This window comes from Protopterus annectens, chromosome 2.part1 (genome assembly GCF_019279795.1).
Source record: "Protopterus annectens isolate FY-2018-M chromosome 2.part1, PAN1.0, whole genome shotgun sequence".
Taxonomy (NCBI): domain Eukaryota; kingdom Metazoa; phylum Chordata; order Ceratodontiformes; family Protopteridae; genus Protopterus; species Protopterus annectens.
This window is the reverse complement of record NC_056729.1, coordinates 1,408,319,919-1,408,343,980: the sequence shown is the minus strand read 5'-3', so window position 1 is coordinate 1,408,343,980 and position 24,062 is coordinate 1,408,319,919. Positions and strand designations below refer to the sequence as shown.

The 24,062-nt window shown below is 38.4% G+C and overlaps 1 protein-coding gene across 1 annotated transcript in view; it reads left to right on the top strand.

Annotated features, from left to right (window-relative positions):
* The window catches only part of KIF3C (kinesin family member 3C), a 1,444,108-nt gene that overhangs the window by 813,995 nt on the left and 606,051 nt on the right, over positions 1-24,062 (top strand). Inside the window, exon 2 of the mRNA XM_044062885.1 lies at positions 20,440-20,541. Coding sequence (XP_043918820.1) covers positions 20,440-20,541 — 102 coding nt within the window. The remainder of the gene's footprint in view (positions 1-20,439; positions 20,542-24,062) is intronic.

Genomic DNA, 24,062 nt, shown 5'->3' with positions numbered 1-24,062 from the left:
AGTAGCAAACTGCTTTATTTTAATGACATAAAAGTAAAATTTCATTGAAAGTGGCATTAAGCAATGTTACATATCTTGCAGGTATTTAAGCAATGAGTGAATTCTGACAAGTTCTGCATGAGGGTCATTGGTATTATGCGTCTTGTGTAATAGGATTGAAGAATTGTATTAAGTTCTGCAAGTAAATGTCATAAATAATCTGCAGTGAAGTTCTGCAACAGTAAGTAATGACAACTCCTGTTTTAGTGGCAAGTATGCATTCACTAGCAAAATAGTTATTATTGGTTTTGCAAAGTTCCTTTCACTTCAGTGATTCACTATAATACAGTTAGATAAATATGAGTCAACTGACTGATGTAATGACTGCAGCAACCTGACAAGCTGAATTATGTTACTTCATGATGGAATGCTACGTTATTTTAATATTATATATATATATATATATATATATATATTTATGTACATATATATTATTTAACTTTCTTGACTATTTGTCATACTTAAGAAAGTTGTAACACCATCCACATAACTCTCTTCTGGTGCTGTTCAAGGGATATGGAGCTGTGGAAAAAGTAGAAAAAAAAAGAGAGTGGCTTACTTATCCTAAATGTGTGTGTGTGTGTGTGTGTGTGTGTGTGTGTGTGTGTGTGTGTGTGTGTGTGTGTGTGTGTGTGCTTGCTTTCTGGCTTAAAGCAATTCCTTATTTTTAGTAATAAAGCTAAATGTATGTTAGTACTTCATCCATTTCATCCTTCACTTTATACAGTAGTCCATTGTCTTGTTCTTAGGAAATGTAGCATGCCCCTCCGTAAATGTGTAGGAAATAATTATTTTTGTTATTTTAAAATATTTCTATAAAGTTGAGAAGGTATGCATCCTGGAAAACAATAATGATTTGCCTGCCTTTGCTGCAAGGAAGGAATGTGTTCCAACTTTAAATAAATTGTTACTGATAGTACTGAACATCCCTCAGTTGATACATTCAGAGTTGGGACGATGGGAAATGATGATTCATCTGTTGGTGAAAGGTTTGCTACCATGACAACTTCAACCGATAAGACAATTTTATGAAGACATGATGCATGATTCTAGTTTCCAGCAGAAAATTAATTTTTGAAAGGAATTTTTTGTGTTAATGTTCATCTCGTATTTCTGTCATTACCGGTACTTCTGTAGCATTGCAATATTATTGTTATATTATTTATGTCTTTCATTGTGACCTAAAGTATTGCAGTTAACATTAATGCACAGCTAATCGACATTGTGTACTTCAATAACTTTTAATGCACAACCCTCCCCTCCTCATTGTTGGGTGTGATACCTCTGTATGTAGCTATTGCAGAAGTTTAGGAATTTTCTGGAAATCCACAAATACATTAACAATAACAGATTACATGGTGGTATACCATAATAGTATTTACCTTTAAAATTATTTCTGCAAAATAACTTATTAATAAACTACAAATAATGCCATCGATACAATAAAACAGATTGGAATGCAATGTAAAACAAATGCTGCAAATTAACATTTCTTAAGAAAGTCATTAAGATGTGAATGTGATATAGCAACAACACAAATTGTCTAACAATGCCCATATATATATATATATATATATATATATATATATATATATATATATATATTTAAGCAACTCATCCCTCAGAAACACCATTCTGCAAGTTTCTTTCATCATACACTTTAGAAGTAAACAGTTCATACATTTCCGACAAGTATAACTTGATGTCCATTTCAGAGTCAGTATCATTCCTGAGTTGTTTAAACAATTTCATCTTCTGAATGTTTACGGCTCCAGCAAAAATGAACTCATTCCAAGGAGAAACATGGTTTGTAGTCTCTAATTTGTTCAGAAACATCTGCATTAATGGATTCAAAAGTAGCATCTCAAAACTTTTAATTTCCAAAATGAATTGGAGATTGAATGTGCGACACAGAAAAAAACAACATCTCACTTAATTTATCCCAGGTGTAATGTCTGTCAAACTTGGTCTATTTTTGTAGTCATCCTGATCACAGAGCACTTTTGCCATTGCAACTTCACCAGCAGTTGCAGCATCATTGCCAAATAACTTTTCATTTGTTCCTGCACAGTTTCCTGACTCTGGATCTCAGCATTGTGTTCCTCCATGCATGGTTCATCATCTAAAGGGTCTTGCCAGCTCCATTCTCCTGGAATGTAAGGATCCTTATGACCATCTTCTTTTCTACACCATTCCACAGCTTCTAACTAGGACTCTGATATTTCTTCCTTGGATAATTTTATTTATCATTTTTCTAAACTTGCAATGTATAAGCTACATTTATCCAAAGCAGTAACACTAATTCACTGTCTTTTGAGAAAAGCTTGTCTGCAAAGACCTTCCACCTTCCAGCTGCTTCCTGCTTTCTCCGTCCCAGCTCCAAAGAGGCAAAACATCAAGACCCCTACATAAGAGTAGAAGAGTTTCCTTGGTGCACTGGCCATATTTCACCTCGTCAGTATGAGTACCACCTTTGGTCTCCCCTGAAAAGAGACTCCTAGCCTCCTGGGACTAACCTGATCAACAGAGTGTAAATAAACTAAATAAACATTGGTCAGGTCTGACCATAAGAAAATCACCCTTGACATCCACATCCCACCCCCACCCCCAGTAAGGAAACCTCCTTAAAAAACTTCTCCAAAGCCAACTTCATGCTACTGAAGTCAGAAGTGACAAACTTCACAACACCCACACAGACAGGATCTGGAAGTTCGACTGCAGAATCCTACACTAAGGCACTGTATGAGCACATCCACTCATGCATGAATCGTGCCATCCCAAATAGAACCAAGATGCTCTTCTCCAAAAAAAGGAAGCCAATCTGGTGGTCCCCTGCTATAAACAAACTATACAACAGAAGGAAGAAACTGTTGCAGAAAAGAGAAAATCCCAGGATGCAAAAAAATCCCTCACCAACCTCAGTAAGAAGCTGAGATCCCTCATAAAATCCTCAAAAGCTAGTTACGAAAATAAAATTGCCAAAGATTCCAAAGACAGCCACAAGGCATTCTATAGTTATGTCAAGAATCTAAATGGCAATGCTCAGATCTGCTCTGAGCTACAACAGAATGGCATTAAATATACTGATCCCAAGGATATTGCCAATATCCTGGCAGATCGATTTAGTGCCAACTTCACTCTTCTCTCACCCCCTAAAGGGCCCATCTCAATACCAAAAGATTGCCAAATTCCGATAATCACAGCCACACAGGTAGAAACAGCACTCTCCAAAGCTAAGAATACAGCATCCATGGGACCAGATGACATCCTGGCACCCCACCTAAGTGTCATGTTTAATCATAGCCTCACCTCAGGTTTCGTGCCCACTGAGTGGCACACAGCTACAGTTATCCTGCTCCACAAGGGAGGATCCACCTTGGATCCCAGGAACTACCTTCCCATCAGTCTGACAAGCCTGCTCTGCAAGGGCATGGAACGCATTACCATGGAACTTATAAACAAAGACATTGGCAACCTCCAGACACTGGACCCCACCCAGTTGGGTTTGTGGAGGACCGATCTTGTCTCCTGAATCTGATTGACGTCTTCGAAATGGTCTCCAGAGCTGTGGACGAGGGTAAGGAGGTCCACACAGCCTATCTGGACCTCGACAAGGCCTTCGACACCATCCCCCACTCTGGAATCATAGATAAACTTACTAAGCTGGGCATAAATCCCTATGTCACTTGATGGGTTGCCAACTGGCTTACTGACAGAACCCAGACTGTAAAAGTAGCCGACTCCAAATCCAGCTCCAGACAAATGGCAAGTGGAGTACCTCAGGGTTCATTCCTGGGACCACTCTTATTTAGCATCTATTTCTCTGAAGTACAGGCCAACACTAAGGGACTCTGGCTAACAAAGTTTGCAGATGACTGCAAACTGGGAGCCATTATTGAATCCCCAAATGATGTAGATATTCTACAAAAGGGCCTTACAGAAACAGATGCCTGGTGCCAGAGCCATGGGCTCAAGCTTAATGCCAAGAAATGTATAGTCATCCCCTTTGGAAAAAAACATGTACCCATGAACTACCACATAGGTGGCAGGACACTAAACATCGAAAGTGTGATGAGAGACTTAGGGACACAAGTGAACAGTGGTCTCACTTTCGACAACCACATCGCCACAACAGTCAGGAAATCCTTCTATGTGGCACACCTCATCACTAAGGGCTTTTCATCCAGAAAAAGGAGGTCATTGTCCCACTGTACTCATCCCTCATTAGACCCATTATAGAGTATAATGCCCCATTTGGTATGTATCTCACAAGACATCTGCAACAGCTGGAAAGGCCACAGAAATACCTCACTAAAAGAATCACAGGCCTAAAGCAGATGCCATATGCTGACCGTCTAAAAAAACTCCAGCTATACTCTGTGGCATATCGTCTACTCAGAGGCAATCTGTGCTTAACATACAAGGCAATGTCAAACCCTGAGCTGTTGGACATGCTCCACTTAAAGAAATCCCAATCCCTCAGAGCCACATGCTCCAGGGATCTAAACGTTATCATCACAATGAACAACACATGCTGGAGGGATAGGTTCCTGACCCAGAGACTCCCCATACTCTGGAATAGACTGCCCATACATGTCAAGCAGAGCACCTCATTGGCCCTCTTCAAAAGGAACCTTGATGATTGGATGGGAGATAGGAAATTCACCCCAGGGATCATGTCAGTCGCCCTGCTAGACAGGGGCCCAGAGAAGTAAATATTGTGGGAAAAAATTTCCAGGGAATTGTTATGGCTAGGCTTGCATAGGCCTTAGGACCAATAGCCTAGTACCAACCTATGAAACTATATATATGCCCATATATACATATGTTACTATAATATGTTAGAAATAGAGTACTTACTGTAGAACTCTGGCCTTTGGTCCTGTACCACTACAACCCGCATGGCCAGCTTATCCCCTCCACCACTGCAGGTCATCATCCCTGTGCCTGCAGTGTTCACCTGAGCAGGGGATCCCTGTCAATGAAGACAGACAATCCCCCAGTGCTTGTCAAACATCAGTTTTATTCCATGGCACCACTCCCCAAAAGGGAGGCCTTCTCTAAATTCTGCAGGTATGACTCCTACAGAGGGTAGATGAGAACCTTGGTCTCTTTTTCAGACCAGCTAGGGGCATGACCATGGGCTATAATGGATCACATGGCCATGAAAAAACAGGTTCAGAATGATATTTACAAGTATGGTAAGCAACAGGGTATGGCCCACATTGACTGCAGTCTGAAATCACTCTATCCAGCCCATACCATTATATAGGGTTGCTATCTTTTCAAATGATCAGAGCGGAAAAGTTTTGTATAATAAGGTACCACTGCAAAGGACTGAACTTTTGTGGCAAAAATAAATGCTAATCTTTATGGAATTTAATATTTCACATATTTTTAAGGGTGTTCACATATAGACAAATTGTTATCTGTAACGGTAAAAGGAAATTAATGAGCACCAGTGGAAGCAATAAATCCAAACACAGGACCATAAACTATTAACTCAGTTACGGTCCTGTGTTTGGATTTATTGCTTCCACTGGTGTTCATTCATTTTTTATCTGGTTTTGAGTTCGTTTTATTTCTATTTTGTCTTGGTAAAAGGAAATTCACAGAGCAGTTTCTGCATGAAAATCTCAGGAAATGTGCCATCACTTGCTGCAGCTTCTCTTTCTTAGGAATTGTGCTGTCAGAAGCAGAAGTGGTAACCCTACAGCATAACGGTGAGAGGTAAGTACAGACAGTCATAGAAATGCATACACTACATATATACAAGGTATACACACTGCACTGCAACTCTGGCTTAGACAGTGTGCATGCATACGCATGAGCAAATCACTGTTCATTCACAGTGAAACAGCTGCAGCTACAACAATAACCATAATTACACATGTACACTGTGGTACAATTGGGTGGTACAATTTGTGCAGTTAAGCATAATTTGCATAAGATCGTAATAAACCTGAGGAAATGAATGCCAGTCATTTTACAGTTTACCATTTTATATGCTGCTTGCTTACTCAAAAGTGAAGGGAAAGAATAAATTACTTTAAAGGGCTAGACATCACATAGCTACCATCAAATTAATGAGAAAAGAAAGTTATCAGTGTATTTTACTATGACATCTTCAGAATTAGTCTCTGATTTACTGGTAAGACAGGAATATTCCAATACTTGTCTGCTTGTACCTGAATGTCTTGGGAATGCAAAGGTGCCAGTCTGACAATGGGGAATGCCCAGGCCCATACTACAGAATACCATCATGTAAATAAGGAATGACAAACATGACAAATTAAGTAATAATCACTGTATCACAGCCTTTCAACAAACACTTATAGGCATACATTTCACTACTGCACCAGAAGAATGCATAACAGAGAGACGATTGCAAAGAAAGGACAAACCCAGAATTCAGAATTAACGCTTCATTATGCTTGTATAATACTGTCTTTAAATTATGTATTGCTATGCAAGATCCATAATTTCTTGAAGTTACATACATTTTATTTGGCATGATACTTGTGTACATATAATTCTTACATTTGTTCGTCATCCAGCACTCCATCAATGTCAGGTGTAGCACAAACTGTGCAGAAGCTGCATGGTAAATATGGGTGTGACATCCCCTCTCTGTGCCAGTAATCAAGGAGCCTGAATCCTCACCACTGCACTGCAGAGGAACATTCACTTGGAGCATCAACAAATAAACACAGTATTTCCAGATGCAGCTGTCTGCATCAAGCACAATTTCCTTTAATAGCACACAGGGAACACACTTAGTCCAGGGTCTAGATTTCTCTGTGTCTCTCTCCAGGACCCAGTAAAACTCCCTACTGGCACAGCTATAGAGTTGAGTCCTCAGCCGAGTGTCCAAGCCAAGTCCTCCAGCACCCTCTCTGTGAAACCAGTGCTTTGTGTCCCTGCTCCAAACAGCTCACACACACACACACACACACACACACACACACACACACACACACACACACACACACACACACACAGACACACACACACAGACACACACACACTCTTTGAGATTTGATTTTCACACAAACACACACACAAACACACACACACACACACACACACCTGGGAAAGGCTGGCACAGGTTTATTAGCTATGCCCCCTTCTGACCAAACTATAAGGTAGTTACTGCCACTAGACACTCCAAAGTCAGCTACTCTAAGGCTCTTACAAGGGTACCCAATTATACTGAGTGAAATTAATATTAGTAGAACTGGTAGTGTTTTGACCAATGCACTAAGGCTTTCAGGAATGGTCACAGAGTCACCAAATAGATATGAGTACTCTAAAAGATTAAAATATTCTCTAAAGGATCAGCCCCAGTGAAAAGTTTAAATATATTTAACAATAAATAATAAAAGAACATGAAAATACTAAATGTCTATTTATAATAAACACCAGAGTTTCAATCACAGGAAATATTAAAATAACACAGATGAATAGCTCCACACAGATACAGAAAACAGTACTTAACTAATCTCACTATATTTCCTGACTGATCTAAAGAATTACTATTCCCTTGTCTCTTACTAGAGCAAGACAAGATGAAGTAGGTGAGGGTCCTTCTTTGTCAGGTTCCAGAAACAGAGTGCTCTGAGAGTTCAGTCTCATCTAGCATTAAAAAACATCATTTCAGTTATGGATTACAGAATGACATCACATAGACCTGGCCATCTGACTTCTGGTTCCCGAGCTACCCCTATTCCTAACAACTGACTCAGAATTTTGCATATATTTATCAATAATAAGCCAAGAAAAAAACTCACAGTGTGGAGGGTGTGATGTTCATTTCCTGAATTATGTTATGTACTTACTGCATAAAAGTTGAACTGTAAAATATAACTGTAAAATGCATGCTACAAAGTAATCAAATAGAAAATAGTAGATAGTCCACAGCTGAGTTAAACATGGAATAACCTTTACTGAAACACGCAAACAAGTGAACCTAGTTGAGTATAATGAAACACATCAAAAACATTCCTTATTTATATATAATCAAGTTGTTTGGAGCAAGGGAGTAATTACAGAGGGTGGTTAGGCTAACCAACTAATCAAAAACTTTATTAATAAAGAAGCTTAACTAACCAAAACAAATGACTGACTGACTAACAAAAAGATCTACCACTAGTCATCTACCAAAATAAATATTAATAAATAAACAGCTTTTAACAAAGATGGATTTCATATCAAATAAGTACTTCATCAGGTTTGTGTGTCAAAAACAAATCATAATATGAATTAACATGTGTATAGATGTACAACTGAAAACTTAAGTAGGATGAAAAATATAAAAATAATTGCTAAGCTGGAAATACAGTGATAAATGTTAAAAATAAAACACCAAGGCCATGGGTATCTGTTAGAATGTGGCATCTAACTAAGAAAATAGTTTGAGTGTGTAAGAGTGCACTCAAAAGTAATTACAACCTTTAAAACAACCTTTTAAGGTAGTGGCACCTTTACTGATATGTGGAATCTTTGGCCTCATTTTCTGTTATACTGAGCAAATGGTCTGCTTTCCTGTGTACTCTTCACAGTTTGTTTAGTAAAGCTGGAATGTCTGGATGCACATTACTTAATGCCTTTTTTTTACTTTTAATATTTCATCTCTAAATGCTACATGATACCAGAAATGAAGCAGGATGTTTAACATATTATGTTTCATATTTTCATATGAAACACTGGAGAAAGAGCTTCCAAGAAATGGCTCTCCTTTGGATAACTTGTCTGCAAACTGGAAATTGTGGCTCTGGAAGCCCAGTTTAATCCTGACTGATAGCAAAGTATCCAAAAAGGCCTAAGCACATGCAGTATTGTAAGTGACAGAGCAGTTAAAGTATGTATAATATACCTGAATTAAGAAAGAAAGAAAGAAAGAGTTAGAGTATACCATTGGTCAGACATACACTTGAGGGTTATAGTGAGTTGATAAAAAAACTTACACACACACACACACACACACACACACACACACACACACACACACACACACACACACACACACATCATTTATGTTTTACAATGGCAAGAGTTCCATGAAATGTACTGATGCTTATCTTAACTGAATAACAGAAATGTACAAAATACTTTAAGTTTGATGAGGTATATGAGTCATTACTATAAGACAGAATGTCATATGATATACAGAAAGAGCAAATGAGCAGCAGGTTGCTATGAGAGTCAGAGTTAATATTAAAGTGATAGATCTCTGCAGATAATGTGCAATGGCCGTGTGTCAAAAGAGCTCACTGAAGAAATGGATATATGTCACATTGAGTTTAATTACAAGAACAATACAAATGACAGAATACAGTGAAAATCAATGTTTACAATCACAAGAGTTATGAAATTGTACTGTCAAGTCCTGTATTAGATGTGAGTTAAAGCATGGAAATAACATGTACTACAGTGGGTTGGTTATGTAAAAGCTGTGACAAAATAAATCATTTTGCTAAAGTTAGTAAAATGTGAATGTTATTTTTTAAGAAAATGTTTCTTATTATTGTTGCCAATCAGAACAAATACAAATTAAGCTATGTTAAATACTAAACTTAAAATAAGGCTAACACGTCATCTTCGTCTTCAATCTGATTAAAATGCCTGCATCCAAGCACCATATAAACACAAAATTGTACTATAAAAGATATAAAACAAAAAGAGAAAACAATATAAATAAAAAGGAAAACAGATTGAATGACTGTATAAGCAGATACAACAGCTCAAAAGTGCATAAAATGAATCAAAATGTATGCATACTGAATTTGCAAGCAAATGAGATGGATTAGCTGCACCCTAGCTCAAAAATACATATTTTCATAAGTACTTACTGTGCTACTGATCTGTAAAGATCTTAAGAAGCCTTGCCCTACATTCGAACAGTAATTATTAGCCCTTATATTTTGCAATATGAATCTACAAAAATGGGCCATACAAGTATGACTGTCCAAAGATGAACTCTAAAAGTATATGTTGTGTACTTATATGTTTCCCTTATCCATGAGGGCAGTTAGTGCTAAACCAGTGATGAATTTGTGACTATCTAATACAATAAGGAGATTGAGAAATGGAATGACGTGCTTGGTTAGGGAGATTTTCTAAAAATAAAAGCAGAAAGACTTGACAGTAACTGAGATTATGTTCCTTTCATTACTAGATCACACACCTTTTGCATAAAGCTCAGTTTGTCCCCTCTGTGCATAATATCAAGTGGCAGGACTGTAGGTGAAGGGTCCCTAGAGTTATGTGGTCTACCACTACCACAATCTTGAATTTATGTGTTAATCTATTACTGATTGCTTAGTCATGTATGCATTCTATGTTATATGCCAGCTGGTTCAAAGCAGTCACAGAGTCCTGATGAAATGAAATGTAAAGTTGTGTGTCACCAGCATAGCAATGACATTGTAGTCTTCTTGATTAAATAACAGTCCTGAAGAGAAAAGAGGTAAAACTCTCATCAGTATGTTGTTATTGTCTTGATGGAATAACATCTCCCAGCAATAGCAGCCATACAATGACAAGAAGAGGACGCAGAGTGGAGCTTTGTAATATCCTGCAGTCCAGACGGTGGAATGAGAATAGTTTACCTCATATTCTTTTCTGTTAATGTGCCCACAGAGTTATGAGCCAAACCAGTCTATTTCAACACCAGAAATACCACAGTAATTCCCCAGTTAGTACAGGAGAGTACAATGAGTTGCTATATCAAATGCCAAAGAAAGATTTAAAAAGGCCAAGACAGAGTAATGGTATCAATCCTTCACAATCAGAAGATCTTTAAAGACTCTAGTAAGAGCTGTCTCAGTATTGTGTCTAGCTCTAAAACCTGACTGGAAAGGATCACTAATGCTCTTATCTTTCATGAAAAATTACAGGTGAATGTACAGTAGTCTATGAGCATCTTACAAATAAATGGAACGTTTCAGATCAAGTGGTAGATGTCCAGATTTTCAGATTCTGAGCCAGCTTTTATGAGGCCGAGAGTAACCAAGCCTGCTTTAGTTGTGATGGAAATACCCTTCTCAAATGAAAATATAACAGATGAGAAAAGATATGACCTAAACCCTCTAATGATGCCATAACAATCTTAGTGGGCATGAGTTCATAGCTTTTGCTCGAGATTAACAGGATAAGATCATTATAGTCAGGAATGGCAAATCCACAGCAACCAAGAAGCATGCTTGATTTCCTTGCACATGTCAGAAAGCCCAGTCTATCTGTTCAAAAATCTACGTAATGGAGATGGATTATTTTTGCTTCTAAAAAAGGAATGTAACATATGGGTACTGAGTTATAAAGGGATTACTGTCTTTATCATTGTTGAAAGTAACAGTATACAGATCTTATTTTCTGGTTTCCTATAAACTGTTGTGCAGATTCATATAAAGGTAAAAGAGCTGGAAGCACATCACCTCATACCTACTTTATTATTTCTGAGATTTATTTTTTTATTCTTGTGCCCAGTTCCCCAGGTTGCCATCAACCCTTCCAACTGCTTGGCTAAATCTGCCTGGTTATTCTGCTCATCTCCAGAACTTATCCCTGCCATAACCTCTCCTAACCCCCACTTTCAAAGTTCTTAACTCCTACCCATTCTACCTAGACTGCTAAAAACAGCCTACTGTATTTTTACGTATACAAGGCCTTATGCTGGTATACTTTCCTACTCTTAATCCCTTCTCTGCTCTTCCTATTAGATATATATATATATATATATATATATATATATATATATAAAAATATATCTTGCCCCTCTTTTTGGCTTTATCTTTAGATATGGCTAGCAGATTGCTAGATGTACCTGGCCTTGCTTTACCATTACTACACAAATTTCTCATACTGTAGACTAAATGAGAATCTTTCTTCTGCAAAATGTTAAATGAATGTAACCAACTGTAAATCGTTTTTCTCTGTAAAACGTACACTGAATGTAACTAAATGTATCTTGTATTCTCTGTTAACATGTATATTAAATATAACTGGAGCTTTTCTCCTCGGGTCTCCACTGGAAATGGGTTTCTAACCCAGCTGGACTAACCCTGTTAACAAATGTCAATAAATAAAATAAAAATTATTCTGCTGAAGGTGAGATCCCTAGGGCATATTCAAATCCCCATTAGGGGTGAGGAACAAACAGGAGGAATGGTGCCATTATCCACCATGGGAAATTCAGGTTTTCACCTTAAATCCTAGCCCTTTCCATCTAAGCAAGGGATAGTGTGCAGCAAGGGTATGTGATGAGTGTATCTCCCTATTCTGTGATATGTGACCCACCAATGGCCCTGTAAACTTAAACAGATGCACTCCTGGTGATATTTTATCTCCACTGCAGATTCTACCAGAGTCTACACCCTAGACAAGCATTTTCTAACTCTTACCACTGACAAAGGTGAGTAGGCTCTACTTCATTAGTTCCTCTCTCTCCTCAGCCAACTCCTTCAGCATTCAAGTAACTGCATGAATTCAAGTTGTTTAAGTCATAATCAGGGTGTTTTCCCTTTATTCCATCAGAGCTGTCTTTATTTCTAGTATTTGCCACAGACTGTTACTATGGAGTCAAATCAGTAAACAAATAAATAAGGATTAAAATTGTAGATTAGAGTGTTACCCAATGAATGAATATTATTTCTAATATTTAATTTTTAAATGTTATTAATGAATGCAGTTAATGAATTAAAAGCTTAAACAATAAATAAAGATAGGAAATATAGATTAAGATGTCAATTAGGGACTGGGGGAATTGGTCTTCAGCAAAATCTAGAGTGGCTTGTATTTGAAGACTAAGAGATATGTGTTATCAGTACCCTTAAAATGCATTATACTTCACATTCTGAAAGGGCACTGGCAAAGACTAAGAATGCAAAAACACATAGGAAGGGGATCAGACTCCTGAGACATGAGACCACCTTCCCTTTATGCAGGTTACCTATGAGACCTCATGGAATACTTTGCTTTCTATTTCTATCTTCCTGACTAGAATTATATTTTTATACAACATTATTAATACATAATAAAGCAAATCATAATGATTCCTTTATTATGTTCATAGAGTATACATTTCCACAGTTTTCATTCACTACAGCATTGCATAAAATGTTTAATAAAAACAGACCAGGAAGTCAAATTGGTAGTGGTGCATGTTTTTATATAGATTTTATTTGCAGTTATTCTCACACAATCACACAAATCCCATATTTATTTCTGTACCTAATTGGCTTACCTTTTCTAACCTTACTGCTAAACCCAAGATCTTCACATTTCTTCAGTTTACTAAGTACCTACTTCCTCTCAAAGTCAAACATATATTTTTTGTTATTAAATAAATCCCCCCCCCGTATACGAATATACTTATTTTACATGACTTCAACTTAAAATCTCCTTCACTCCAAAAATCAGGACCTGCTGTTGTTGGCTAGCACATCTTGACTTACAAATATTTCTGAACCCAGCAGATTCAAAATGAAATCAAATAAGCCCTCCATTTGTGTGTGTGCGCGTGCATGTGCGTGCGTGTGCGTGCGTGTGTGTGCACGTGTGTGTGTGTGTGTGTGTGTGTGTGTGTGTGTGTGCGTGTATGCATGTTATAAGTGGCATTGTTCTGGCCTGCCTGAGGGCAAGACTGCTCTGGAATTCCATTTCTTAGTATACAAGGCAAGGGTGACCCAGAAGAATTAAGAATATTTGTTTTGGGAGATCTCTGCAGCAACAAACTGACCTGTCAGCACTACCTCAGCAGACATAAAGTGTTATCATCTGAAAAGCTTGATGTAGCTGCCCAGTACTTTACTGCCCAGCTTATCCATATCAGGCCATCAGTTCCATAAGTAGCTGGCCAAAACCCTGTTGCTTTTCATCTTGAGTTGGCCCTGTCACTTGAATGGTGTGAGTTTGCTCTTTCAGATTACAACAACTTTTTTCTATTTTTTGCAATATACAAACTACTAATTGTGTATTGGATCTTTAATCAATCACACTTGTATTGGCTTGCTTGGGGTCATTGGGTTCAGTAATTTACAAGTCTGTTTTCACCTTTATTGAGGATGGAGTTTATACTCACTACCTAAAGGAGGCCTTGGGTACTCCTGTCTAAATTTTGGGGTTAGATTGCAACATTCTGGCTAACTGTCATACAATAACTAATCCCCCTTTGTTGGTAAGGTTTTAGAGAAAGCAATTCAGAATCAGTTGGAATCATATTTATTTATACATTTATTGACATTTGTTAACCGGGTTGGTCCAGCTGAGCTTGTGGCCTGTTTTCAGTGGAGACCCGAGGAGAAAAGCTCCAAGAAAAATAGAGATTATGCATACAGAGAGAGAAGTGATAACATATGCATTAGCATGTAAACAGGAATTGAATAAAAATTTCAAAAAACAGACATGTGGAAGACAGCAAAACTGGTAACATATACATTAACATACGATTAACGTGATAAAAAATTGAAATTATAGGATAGTATTTAAAAGGCAAAAGTAAAAAGACATAAATTTAAACACTTGTAGTTATGTCTATCATATGTTATCAGGGTTATGATTTATTTACATATATACAAAAAGAGTTAGTACCAATCAGACTTAAGTATTAAGTAGAAATAAGTATCCTGAAGTAGGGGGAATACTTTGTAGAGAGGGGAGGTACTGAGAGGCATACCCAAGGAGGGGAAAGATGGATTAGGTTGGGTCTTGACAGGGACAGATTTTGGAGTTAAGTAGATGAAGTTTTAATTTTTCTTTAAAGTGGGATGAGTGAATGTTGGAGCATATGTCTCTAGGAAGTTTGTTCCAAGTTTGGGCGATGGAGTATTTATATAAGAGTTTGTCTACTGCTTTTTTTGGTTGGTAGGTGTGTAGTAATGGCTGATTTGAGGTATGAAGAATACAAGGAGGTGTGTAGATAGAGATGGAGGAAGAGAGCGCAGGACAAGATGAAGGTTTATAGAGAATGAAGTGTAATATTTGAAGTTGTGATAGCAACAGTAGGTGGGAGAACTCAAGCCAGTGGAGGGATGTAAGGGGCAAGCAGTGATGAGTATTGTATGGAGAGTTTGTGATGAATCTAGCTATCTTATGATGTTTGTTGGAGTTTGTTTAAGGTTACATTTTGAATGTTGGTGAACACAGGGGCAGTATAAAGAAGGGAGGGGAGGAGAGGAGGAGAGCTTGAGCAAGGGAGAGGCTAGCGTTTGGAGCTAGAACTTTTTTATTACAATAAAGTAAACCTAGTTTCTGATTTGCCTTTTTTATGCTGTGGAGAAGATGCATATTAAATTTGAGTTCATCATTGATGATGGCTCCTAGCAATTTAGTGTGAGTTTCAGGTTTAATGATTATGTTATTTGAGGAAGTGATAGAAAAGGAGGATTTGTGGTGAGTCAGAGAATGGGAAAAATAGTAGGAGTTTTGTCTTTTTTAGGTTGAGGATGAGTAGGTTACTGGTTAGCCACTGTTCTGTAGATGAAAATGTGTGTTGAGTGAGTGTATGGAGTTCAGAAATGTTATCATAGATAGAGATGAGAGTTGAATTGTCGGCATATTGCATGAGGGAGGATTGTTTGCAAGATGTGTGGAGGTCATTAGTGAAGATATTGAACAGGAGGGGACCCAAGATGGAGCCTTGGGGTACTCCTGTTGGGACAGGTAGGAATAGAGAAGAGGAAGAGTGCCATTTAATGGACTGTTGCCTGCAGGATGAGTAACTGGAGAGCCAGGAAAGGGAGGAGAAAGATTGATTGAGACAAGCAAGTTTAGATAACAGTAGGGGATAGGAGACGGTATCAAATGCTTTGGAAAGGTCTAAGAAGAGACAGGATATAAGTTTGTTGTTATCTAGGGCCTCAGCTATGGCATGGGTAAAGGATAGGGATCCGTACGGATCACTGAACAGCAACATAACCGAAACAGATTTGGCCGGGCATACTTGCTCGAAAGTGCTTTTCACCGAAAGGCATTTTTGCATAAGTATGCCTGTTGCGGAGATCACACTACAGTTGGGATAGGGGATAATTCCCTTTTCCCCACTGTAGAGTGATCTCAGAGTGAGAATATTTAAGTAAGGGGGGTGTGGGGGTTGCAGGGGCACTTGCCACCTGCAAAAATGTAAAAGTAATGTTTTATTTTTTTTTAAATACACTTTAACAAAAGCGCTTTTTCGCTGAAAGCGCTTTTGTTAAAGTGTGTTCAGTGATTGTGGATTCGGACTATTGAACTTTTGTTCAATAGTCCTAGATCCAAAGGATAGGAGGGCTGTAGTTGTGCTATGGTTGGGACGAAAGCCATGCTGGGTGGGTGTGAGAAGACTGCTTTAGAGGAGGTGTTTTAGTAGTTGTGAGTGGGTGCATTTCTCGAGAATTTTCGATAGGGGGGATAGGATAGCTATGGATGGTAGTCCCATAAAATAATGTTCCAGGCATATTGGACATATTGGAGAAATAATAACATCAGTGGTTCTTTCAAGTCCATTTTTCAGCTATTCATAGTAGTGAGATGGTTCTTACCAAATGCTCAGTGATCTTCTTATGACAAGAGATCCACATTTTTATTGTGTTCTAGTCCTGCTAGATCTCTTGTCAATCTTTGATGTGGTAGCCCACTATATCTTACTTGACCATTTGAAACATTATTTTAGTATAAATGATGCTGTTCTGGACTGTTTGCATCTCGAATCTCAAGTTGCCCCCAAGCACTGGTGCCAGGGGTAAATTCCTCCTCTTCCTAGTTTCCTGTCTGTGGTGTATGAAACAGTTTCATTTATTTCCTCTGTTATTCACCATACATGGCATCACTAGGAGAAATTATGCACTGGAGAGGATTGCAATATTATGGACAGCATGTATCTGTAACTCTTGCTCCCTCAGGAGTCTGTGTCAGCTCTTAACTACCTGTTTGAAGACTAGGAAAGCATCCATGATTGATGGTCAAGAATCACCTCAAACTAAACACCTCCAAAACACCACCAGTGGTAATTCATGCCACTCTTAGGACACTTCTGTGGAAGTCTTGTCTCTGAAATTACTTATTGTGAAGACAGGCTGCACTTTGTGTCAAGGGAGGTTGATTTAAGGGTGACTATTGATGACAGACTGACTTCAAAGGACCTGATCTCAGCTATTGTCAGTTCCTTTTGTTTCAATCTTAGTAACATTGCCCGTATACAAAACACTCAGTTTTTCTGCCCTATGAATTATCTGTAGTGATACATTTGCTTTTATTCTCCCAACTGAATTGCTGCGGTGCTTTCTAATGGTTACTTACTTGGATGTCAAGGTACCAACATATTGCACGGATTCTGTAGAGTCTACACTTGCTATCTATTAAGCACCATCAGCAGCTTATTTATAACATGTTTGTGCTATTTACCTTGCCATACAGACTGATGTAGCCATGAATTTGCCCTTCCAAGGGGTGCAGATAGTTCCTTTGGTTTGCCTTGAGTCCCCTGAGATCTAAGCTTTTGTTTAAAAGTATTCATGCCTTTGGGATCAGGAACTTTTTTCACTGAAGGAGTCCCATTGGTGGCTTTATCTTTAAAGACTTGCTTATTTTTCCTAATTTACATGTAGTTGTCCTCCATTTGACATCATGGGTGCTGTTGGTATATTTATCTTATTGGCTTATTCCTTGTTTATTGTTCTGTTTCAAAATTTGATTACCATTTACTTAATTTTGTCTTATTCTTTTATTCATTGTTATTTATTTTATATTTGAATTTACTATTTTATGTTATTTTCCATTTATTTGTACATTGACTGAATACATGCATTTTAATAAAGTCACAATTATTTTTGCATAAGTGTCTCCATGCTTGTTAAGGTCTTGTGTGTCATCTCTGCTTCTGTAAGTTTTCACCATCATACTAATAAGTTGTCACATAAATAATAATAAGACAGTGAATGGTTATGCACTTGTGCCCAGAGAAGGAGTGTATCCACCTGGTTTCTTAGTGTCCTGTTCCTGCTACTTCCCAAGGTAGTAACTTCAAGGCCACTGGTGTTGTGAGTAATTCAGTACTGCTACAATAATCCCCCCCCCACACATACACACACACACACACACACACACACACACACACACACACACACACACACACACACACACACACACACATCTTCTTGAATTGAGATAAGGGTATAATGCTATGGAACAGAATCATCGTTCTCTGTAAGTCTGTCCAGTCTCCCGCATTCATGAATAGAAATAAGGGTATAATGCTATAGAATAGCTTCATTGTTCTGTATGAGAGTGTCGACTTCTCTAACTTCATGGATAGAGAAAAAGGTTTCAATCTTTCAGCAGATGACAGGGAAAAAATATCAAGAAAACATGTACGCTGAGACTATATTAGCAGGTTGGTATCTCACAAAGAGTGCTGCAAATCTGCATCCGAAATGCGCAGCCAATCTTTGTTTCAAATCTTCTGTTTTTCTTTTGAATATGGACATATAAAGCACAACATAAAGTGAGTTAGAATCCATTTTGCAGTGTCGGTAAAATGTCTCTCTCTTAGTGGGAGTGTACTGCAGGCCATGCAGAGATATAAGTTTACTCTTGTTTCTCTGCATTGGAGCTCTGACTTTAAACTCAAAGCGTACTCATAACATTTTTGTGTGGATACCTTAAAGCAGGCTCAGCATTCTGTTGAGATGTGAGCTGCATTATCAACTACCTGCCACTTACCCTGCACATTTCCAGCATCTCCCAAAGAAGTCACTCATCGTCATCTTCATCATCATCATCATCAACTCCCTTTTTTCCCATTTTCTACGTGGGTTCAGGGTGTAGTGTCAACTGTCCCAACCACTCTCAAGGAGAGTCACTCAGCAACATTATTAAATGATGCGAATATGCATACTTTTACGTCTTCATTTGTAGGTATGAAGTGGGACTGCATAGTAAGCTAGCTCACAAGAGATGCAGATTTGTACTTTAGCAAGTGATTAAAACTACCTTTGAGCTACATGACAAATCCAGATGGTCTTAGACACTCACAGAATGTGTTCTTTATATGCTAATCAGTAACGTCTTGGGTAGTTCATTATAAATATAAAATGGGATACTAAAAGGCTGATAAAGGGAATGATAGCAGTTTTAATGAGGTCGGAATGAAAATTAATGATGGACTCTTTATTTTGCTGCAAGAGATGCTAATTAAAAACAAAGCAGCCTAAATATGTTACTTTGCTGCAAAAAGATTTTAATTGCTTCATATTTAGCAACCATTTTTAACAGTAGTTTGCTAAAATATTTTAATTAAGTTGCTATAAAAGGGCTTATATTCTATAATATTAAATGTTAGCAATGCTCGTTGTCCTTAAAGATTGTTACTAGTGAAGAGCATTGCTCAACCAAGTAAACTGGTATAGTATTATATACATTTTTATCTATGATTGACAGAGAGAGAGAGAGAGAGAGAGAGAGAGTGAGAGATGAAATGTGCCAGATATGAGCAGATTGAAAACACTGGGAGTGTAAGTAAACATTAGCAGAGAAGTACACTGCCAGTACTAATAAGACCGTGTGTGTTTGTGTGGTTTTGGCACATTTTCTGTGCTCCAGAGAGTTGGCCTTTCAAAATGGATGCCAAAATGGTCCTGATATTTCTTTTGCAGTTATTTGAATAAAATTGCCCTTCAAAACATTTCAACTAACTTGACTTGATCTGTTTCCTCCTTTCCTGCTCTAAAAGACTTTCTCTATGGCATTTCTTCTCAGCTCTGGGTGCATTTGCTTTCAGTTCCTTTGAACTTCAAATTTATGTTTGCTTTGTGTAATGCTCGTATGGTATATAATGAATGGATAGCTGTAATTAGCAGCAAGAAAGTCAAAAAGTCTTAGTATATCTGAACATTTAACAATACAAGTCCATATGCAGTCAAAGGTCAGTGGTATTGGTTTTTCCACTTCCTAATACAGGCTTAATGTATCGATCCCAATTGCTTCCAGCTGTGCAGGCATTGAGAAGCTAGCAAATGGTACAGAAATATTAGCCTTCTCTACAGAAAATCAGTTCTAGCCCCCAGTGTTGACCATCTTGGCACTTACTTTTCTGGTGAAAACTAGGTCACTGGCACTTCAGATGGGGGCTGTTCTGCTCCACTAAGCCAAGTCAGACCCTGCTAATGGCAATTAATTGGAAAATGCTTTGACTGAGAGATAAAATTGTAAATGACTATAAAGGAAATGTGTTGTTAGAGCAGCCATGCTGGTGAGAGCATTGTTTTGACTGGCTGCATATAGTAAACCACACTTGGAAAAAAAATAAAGAAGTGTTTAGAGTTGACATTTCTATTTTGTGAAGATGGCACACACTGTATTAACTGAATGATGTAGGACTTTTGATTTTACCCTTTTTACATTGTTTTATCTTTCCTCTTCTTCTAGGCTATGGAGAGCAAGCTCCTGGTAGGAGGAAAGAATATTATTGACCACACTAATGAGCAACAGAAAATGCTGGAACAGAAAAGACAAGAGATTGCAGAACAGGTAAGAGCCTTATTTAGTTATTTGGTTCTTTCTTTGTGCCTCAGTAGGGCATGAACTAGTTAATCGGCCTGATTGCACAGGTAATGACAACGGTATTATTTACATATCCAGTTTCAGTGCTTCCCTCACTTATTGTCTCCATCACGTTGATGAAGAGTTTCTTTTCTGAGCCACTCATTTTCTATGTTTGTAGACAGCATCAGATAGCACTGCAGTAGATTTATGACCCTCCATATTGATAATGTTGTCCTTTTCCTTTCCAACTCCAATTTGCTCCTTTGACTTCTCATTTCATGCATTGTAGCTTGAAGGTAAGCACTGATGATCACAGTTTTGTTGTGGTTATTATTACTTGTTATGATATGCCAGTGTCAGTAGTTTAAGAAGTTAGGAACACTGACATTTTGTCTTGAACAGAAAATGAGAGTGAAAAGTCATGTGGACACAGCAATCAGCAAGTTCTGCCCCAGTAATGCTTTCTGAACTTCACCCTGAATCTCATCAGCTCATTGGCAAAACGCCATTTAAGAAGCTACTTCTATGTTAAGTACTGCTGCATTGTTTGATAGCTTTCCAAAGGTGATTTTAGTAATCTGGATTTCTAATATCATCTGAATTACGAAGTTTGATGTGAGTATCAATTGCTGTGGGAACCTGTATGGTCATAACGAATTTAAGTGATCACAGCTAATGAGCTTCCCCTGTGTTGTTTTAAAGTACACAGATGTACCAAACAAAGCTGTCTTATCAGTCATCCCATCAACTTCTGGAAGTTTCCATAATGCACAGCATAATTGATATTAACTCCAGTAGTACTAACTTTCATGTAAAACAAATATCTGTAACGTAACAAAGACTTTCTTATTCATCTTTCCTTATAAAGAGAACAAAAAGCTGACTGCTTGGGTGCATACGTGCAAAATTTATCACCTACTCAGGAGCTAATACATTATTTTTCTCGGCCAGTCCTGATAGCCTGTAATTACCCATTCCATTTATTATTGGTCTGTTATCTGTCATTGCATATATGCCTGGCAGCTTAGAGTATAGGATTAAAGCAATGAGCTTTCAATCAAGCTTCACTGTGTAGTCTAGGATTTGATTCTGTTGTCTTCCTCTTTTGCCTTCTGTCTGACTTAGACAAACATGCAGACTCTGCTTCCAGGTCACCTAAGAAAGAACTTGTGCATAGCTGTTTGCCTAGTTAGTTAAAAAATACAAAAACTTACTTTCATATGCACATATAGACACATACGCTCGCACGTACACACACATACACACACACACACACACACACACACACACACACACACACACACACACACACACACACACATATGCACACACACATGCACATACATGCCATACTTGTCAACTGTCTTATATTTGTTCTCCTTTCCATCCTGCCCATGTTGCTAATCGAACAAGGGTCACCTGGAGTGCATTAAGGATTTTATCCCTTGGCTCCACTTGGCCATTGTGAAAATACTAAATTTTGTCTTTAAATAACAGGGTGCCATGGAAGTCTGTATGACCACTGTAAATCATGATTTCTGTTTATTTTTCCCCCTTGCTAGCCATCATGTCATCAGCCTCTTCCCATGAGCCCATGGCATCACTAACATTGAACATGATGTCATCACTAGGATCACAACTGCAGCCAATTATATGCACTTGTGAGGAGGTGAAGGAAATTTACAGTTGTGTCTAACTCTTACACCAAGAATATCTACTACAGACATTTAGAGATTCAGGTACATATATAGAGAGAATATCAGCTGGTTAGTGGTATTTATAAGGAGTGGTTTCATATCAGCTGAGAAAGAACTTGCTGTTCTAGGGCTGGATGAAAATTTTGAACTGGTTGTGGTAAAACCAGTGATGTAAATCTCGAGCGCAGTATCATGGTGGTTACAGGACAGGGCAGTAGCAGAACATGAATTTTTGTGTTATTTACCAATGTTTTCATTGTCCTGTAATGGGAATTTGTTTTATTCACATTGTGAGTTGTACTGCTGCTTACACCTGTGATTCAGCTGAGCTGCAAAGGGAAACTTTTGTCTTTTGTTTTCCTAATTCCAGGAGGGTATTGCTTATTTGTTTAAAGGTTCTATCTCTTAATTAACTGTTTTGCCATACCCCCCCACTGAGAAATTCCTGAAAAAAAATGATAATGTTGAAAAAGTTGGTGTAATACAATTTACACATACAGGTAGAGGCATGCAGTTTACAGCAAATTATTCATAGGTTCATAGGTTCATAGGTTCATACTAGGCTATCTGCCCAAGGGCATTTATAAGCCTAGCCCATAGTTATGTGGCTTTCGCCACCCCTTTAGTTTGAATAAAAACTATGCCTATCATTTTTCTGTGCCTCTGTCAAGCAGTGACACTGAAGTAATCCCTGGGGTATATCTGCGATCTCCCATCCATTGGTCAAGATTCCTCTTGAACAAGGCCAGCGAGGTGCTCTGCCTCACATGTACCGGGATTTTGTTCCACAGCATAGGGAGTCTCTGGGTGATGAATCTGTCCTTCCAGCACGTTCTATTTATAACCGTGTCAAGGTTTAAGTCTCCCGCCCTTGTGGTTCTGAGGGATCTAGATTTTTTGAGGTGAAGCATATTCATCAAATCTGGGTTTGACATGGCCTTATATGTCAGGCACAGGTCACCTCTGAGCAAGCGGTATGAGACTGAATAAAGCTGGAGTTCTTTCAGTCGGGCAGCATAAGACATATTTTTGAGACCCTTTATCCTTTTGGTGAGGAACTTTTGGGGCCTTTCAAGCTGCATCAGGTGTCTGGTCAGATACATTCGAGCGGGCATTGTACTCAATCATAGGTCTAATAAGTGATGAGTACAGGGGACGATGACCTCCCTTGATCTAGATGTGAATCCCTTCATGATCAGGTGGGCGATATAGAAGGTTTTCCTAACTACTTTAGCAACATGAGTGTCAAGCGAAGACTACTGTCAACTTGGGTCCCCAGATCCCTGATGACTTTTTCTGTGCTCAGTGGATTGTCACCTATATGGTAGCTAGGGGTAACCTTGTTTTTCCCGAAGGGTATGACTATGCATTTTTGGCGTTTAACTTCAGGCCATGGCTCTGGCACCAGTTATCCGTTTCTGTGAGGCCCTTCTGGAGGATATCTGTGTCAGATGTGTTTTCGACTATGGCCCAGTTTGCAGTCATCTGCAAACTTTGTCAGCCATAACCCTCCTGTGTTTGCTTGTACTTCAGAAAAGTAGATGCCGAACAAGAGTGGACCCAGGACTGAGCCCTGTGGGACACCACTTGTGACAGGCTTTGAGTCTGACATGGCTCCAGCAACTCTGACCCTGTGGGTTCTGTCGCTTAGCCAGTTTGCAACCCATCTTGTGATGTATGGGTTTACATTCAAGCTGATGAGTTTTTCGATGATACCCGAGTGGGGTATTGTGTCGAAGGCCTTTGCCAGGTCGAGGTAGGCTGTATGGACTGCCTTTCCCTCATCAATGGCCTTGGTGACTGTCTCGA